General features: G+C 36.7%; 1 protein-coding gene across 1 annotated transcript in view; it reads left to right on the top strand.

Moving 5' to 3' along the window:
• Positions 1-4,748, top strand: part of acss2 (acyl-CoA synthetase short chain family member 2) — a gene marked incomplete at its 5' end in the record, with an annotated part of 62,040 nt that overhangs the window by 48,539 nt on the left and 8,753 nt on the right. Inside the window, 3 exon segments of the mRNA XM_014030115.1 lie at positions 596-676; positions 757-865; positions 3,139-3,207. Of these exon segments, the coding sequence (XP_013885569.1) occupies positions 596-676; positions 757-865; positions 3,139-3,207 (259 nt within the window).

Consider the following 4,748-nt stretch of genomic DNA (forward strand, 5'->3'; position numbering starts at 1 on the left):
CTTCTGAAGCTGCTGCCCCCGCGACCCGACCCCGGATAGGCGGAAGAAAATGGATGGATGGATGGAAGTTTGGGACAAGTGTTGGTGTTTCAAAGCTCCGGTAATGAAATCTGTCTTATCAGCATTGAGAAGTAAGACATTATCTGAAAACCATCCCCTAATTGTAGACAGACAGGTCCCTAGTTAAGACAAGTCAGCACAGTTTCCAGATGTACAGCAGCAGATCATCAGCATAACAGTGGCAGGCTGCACTAAAGACCACCTTGATGGACCCCATACTTCACAGCACATCACAGAGAGCTCATTTTTAAAATCAACACTGAGATCTCCCAAACAGAAAATGAAAGTACAGTTCCATTAACTCCAATAAAATGTTCAAGTCTATCCAATAAACACAATGGTCCATAGTGTCAAATGCAGCACKTGGACCAAAGAACTGTCATTGTCAGCATTTACCAGTAAAACAACTGATCTTAAATATGTTAGTGGTTTATGTGAACACTGTTTAACCAAATTATATCAAGTTTATGAACTGCATCAATTAAAAGTAAAACAGAAAATCTTGTCTTTTTCTCTGTTTTATTTTTATTTTTAGACTTTCCCTTTCTTTGGAGTAGTGCCAGCCATCTTGAATGAATCGGGAGAGGAGCTTGAAGGGCCAAGTGAAGGCTATCTGGTCAGGAGCCTGATCATTTCTATACTTATTATTATTCTGTACATTTGTACTCATCAGGTGTATTGATTCCTGTCACACAGGTGTTTAAACAGCCATGGCCCGGTATGATGAGGACGGTGTATGGAAACCACCAGAGATTTGAAACCACTTACTTCAAGAAGTTCCCTGGATACTACGTAACAGGGGATGGTAGGAGCCAGCAGCAAGACTGAGAACATGTCGGATCAAAAACATCTACACATGGTTGAACTGATTAGGAAAGAAAATGTGAGCCATCATATCGAAATGAGGATTAAGTCAGATTTGGTCAAAATGACCTAATTACATTTTCAGATTCTTGTCTTTAAAAGCTACATTTTGATACCTGGATCATTCTGATATCATAATTAAATCCATATATATGACTTAATTTGTCTTGTTGGTTACAATAATACATAAATATTTGGTCTGAATCCTAATTTTATGTCCTTTTAATGAGGAATTTTTTATGTCCTTATAAAGAGGAAACATCAAATTATATTTGAATATTGAGATTTCCCAGCTAAAAATAAACAAAACTTTGCTAGCTCACAGGGAAAATATCAAAATTTTAAGGCGTTTTCCCTCAAAATCAGATTTTTTTTTGTTGCTACTGTTCAAAAAATGCTTCAAAATTTTGTTTTATGATTATATTTCAGACAGTTCATTCAAATGATACATTGATAAGGCTTTTATTCATTATATTTTGACAAAATGCAATTTTTGTTAACATTTTAGTCAAAACACTATATTTGCCTTTTTCTCCATAMACCACTTTTGGACTTAATCTTCGTTACGATGTGATGGGTCACATTTTTATTTACAACATCAGAGAATTACATTTTATGGCTTTTAAATGTTTGGGTTTTTATTTAAGAGCTGCCTAAACGTTTGCTGGTACACAGCACAACTTATTGAATATTAGCCTGGCCCTTGCCTTCCTACTCAGTTCTGCTCAATTCTAGTTTTCCTTCACTGCTCGTCTGGGATTTCTGCCATACAGCTAACTGTTGACATAAAAAAGTCTGATATTTAGTCTGTAAATACTGCTGCAACAAACCGTTGCTTATAAATGCAGTAAAACAAAAACAAAATGATTTTCTAATAAATGAAATTACACTTACTGCACACTTTATGCCTGAGTAAATATGTTGTCGTCGTCGTCGTCGTCCACCCCCGTCCCCCCCCCATATGGATTTAACTCAATGACAAACAAACAGCAATGCCGATAGTATCTTTATTGCACAAAATAAAAGTCAGACAACCTATAACTACATATAAAAAAACTACTTTATAGTCTGAATTTAACAGGAGCAGCTCTCCTGTAGCTGCCCAGCCCCTGGCTTGTTTGACCCGGATAACGAGGCAGCTGGTACCGACCAATGTCAGAGAAGGTGGAGCAGTGGTCCGGGGGCTCAGCTGGTCACTTGTTGAATGTGACTCTGAACAAAAATACAATTAGCCTCGAATACAGTCAAAATTAATTACTAATTACAATAAAGGTACAGCTGGGGGTGTTGTTTTTAGCCTGGTTCACTAACTAGTAATAGCCGCTAGCTGCTAACTAGTTAGCATTGGAAACAAACATGCACAAAGGACACATCAGAACAAACTTTAAGAAGAAAAAGTACGTTTCACAAGCGAGACGTGTCCMACAAAKTACCTTCAATATTTCATGAAATGCTTGAAAGCCCTCACCGTCTGCAGATGCCTCTAAGTATGTGAAGAGTCCAGTCTGCAGTGGGGTTGTTCACAGCTCAAGCAATTTCCAGTTAGCCTCTTAGCTTAGCCTCCTTCACAGTGGAGCTGTCGCACTGCGTACGTCGCGGCCAACCGTTAGCGATTGGGTACACTGCAAAAAATGTCCACCCAACCAAGTTTTAAAACCTTATATCAGCCAAAAAGTCTTTTTGATCTTGTTTTGAGACTGATTTACTAAACAAGAACTGATTGTGTAAGACTAATAATCTTGTTTTCAGAATGTGTAAGATTATTTGACTTGTTAGCTTGAAAATTTGACTCAAATTAAGTAAAAAATTTCTGCCAATGGAGTAAGAAAATTTTACTTGGTAAGATTCTTGAAATACTTGATTTGACTCAATTTTTTCTTATTTTTCTTGTAGTAGCAATGTAGCACCCACCACCTTACCTCCCRTTTAAAATGTAACTGTATCGCTCCAGTATTTCATCTGAAACGACTTCACTGCTCATGCTTTAGAGTAAGAAGAGAGGCAGCTGGAGTCATGCACTCATCATGCCTGGTATCTTCTGTACAAGTTAAACTCCTGCTGTCAGTACAAGATCTTTATGTAAATAAACCGTCCAATGGATGGTGGTGGTCAGGTTTGCATTAACTGTTCAAACATTTAAAGGTTGGAGTTGTTTTAGGACAGCCGTAATCTCTTATTGTCTAGACTCCACTATATTGAATTTTATTTTTACAGGTTGCCGCAGAGACAAGGATGGCTACTATTGGATAACAGGGAGAATAGACGACATGTTAAATGTCTCAGGTAAGAGTTGCTCCAATAAATAACTCTGTGCTGTTGAACTTTTTTCAGCCTGTTTTACAGGACATGTAGTTTTTGTCCACAACCCTTCAGTGAGGYAAACACTGAAGTGTTGGTACGAATTCAGACATTTTCTGTTGTTTATCAAAAATAAAAATGCTGATTCTGATTTTAAAAAAGACATAAATGTGCAAGTGAAGAATGTTTTTTGATTAATAATTAAAGAGTCCACTATACTGAGAACGTATTAAAATCAGAACGCAGACGAGATGGAGATTGAGTTTTGGACAGGAGGATCTTAAGAACAAACTTTGCAGCCTTTTACTTCCTCTGGATGGCATTCATTTGACCTCCAGTTAATGTGACCAATCTTAGTGTTAGAATAGAATTGAATTAAATAGAATTGAATTGAATTTGTTGATTCCCAAGGGGAAATTGCTAATTTGTTGACAAGCTACTCCATCCAAAGTGTTAAATATAAAATGTATTTAAAAAAATTAATCAGGATCTGTCGTTTAAGCTACACTTTAAAAATGTCATCAGGACACGTGTTCATCACAACTGTTCCCATCACACATGTGGAGCAGTGGGCTGCCATTTTGAGGCGCCCCAGGAGCAGCTGAGGGATTAAGGCCCCAGAGAGGGGCAMATTTTTGTTGTCCAGGAGTTGAACCAGCAACCTTACGTTTACAGTCTCTGCTGGTCATTAAAAGCCATTAAATGGATTTATCTAATATCAGGGCCTTAAACTGCATTAAAAATGTAAAATTTGAACCTAAGTGGCTGTTGTGGAAATATTCCACCAGGCAGAGATACGRGAAATAAATAAAGTGAAAACTGTGTGGTCTCTGTCTCAGATTATTTAATAGAAGTGCATATATGCGAGAAAGGTGAATGAAAACATACAACAAGTTGTATATCCATATGTAACCATAACTGCATCAACACCAATGTAAAAACAGTGCAAACAGATTCAATAAGTCAAACATGTCAAAATTTAAAGAACTTAAGTGTCCAAAATTCAACAMGGTATCGCAACACAAGTTCTGCCTCCCAGTGAATTAGATTACATGTACCACTTATGTGCCATCAGAATCTTATCTTGGATAAAGTGTTAACTTAATAACAACTAGTTGTCGATAAATGAACCTTAAGTAATGCAAATTAGGACAAGGCAGGTTGAAGAAATGCTGAAGGCAAAGAGACTGGACAAGTTCAAATAGCAAATGATAAATGAAGACAACAAAACTTTATGAATAAATTTAGAAATGTCATTAAAATGTTCAAAGTTTAGTTTCCRCTCCATTCAGGTAAACTATTCCACCCCAAACAATTCCAAAATCATAAAAAACAAAAATCTAACTCTAAAATACCAGAGCATACATAAAGTACACTCTGCAAAACCAGAAAAGTAAGTAGCTAAAAAAGAAAAAGAAAAAAACATCAAATGAAAGTTTCGAAATCACTTTAGTCAAAAACCACAGAGTCCATAAGGCATGAACTCAATTAACTATTGGCATTTACTGGTTTGCTCCGAATAGAGA

The sequence above is a fragment of the Austrofundulus limnaeus genome, unplaced genomic scaffold (genome assembly GCF_001266775.1).
Source record: "Austrofundulus limnaeus strain Quisiro unplaced genomic scaffold, Austrofundulus_limnaeus-1.0 Scaffold1000, whole genome shotgun sequence".
In the NCBI taxonomy this organism is placed as follows: Eukaryota; Metazoa; Chordata; class Actinopteri; order Cyprinodontiformes; family Rivulidae; genus Austrofundulus; species Austrofundulus limnaeus.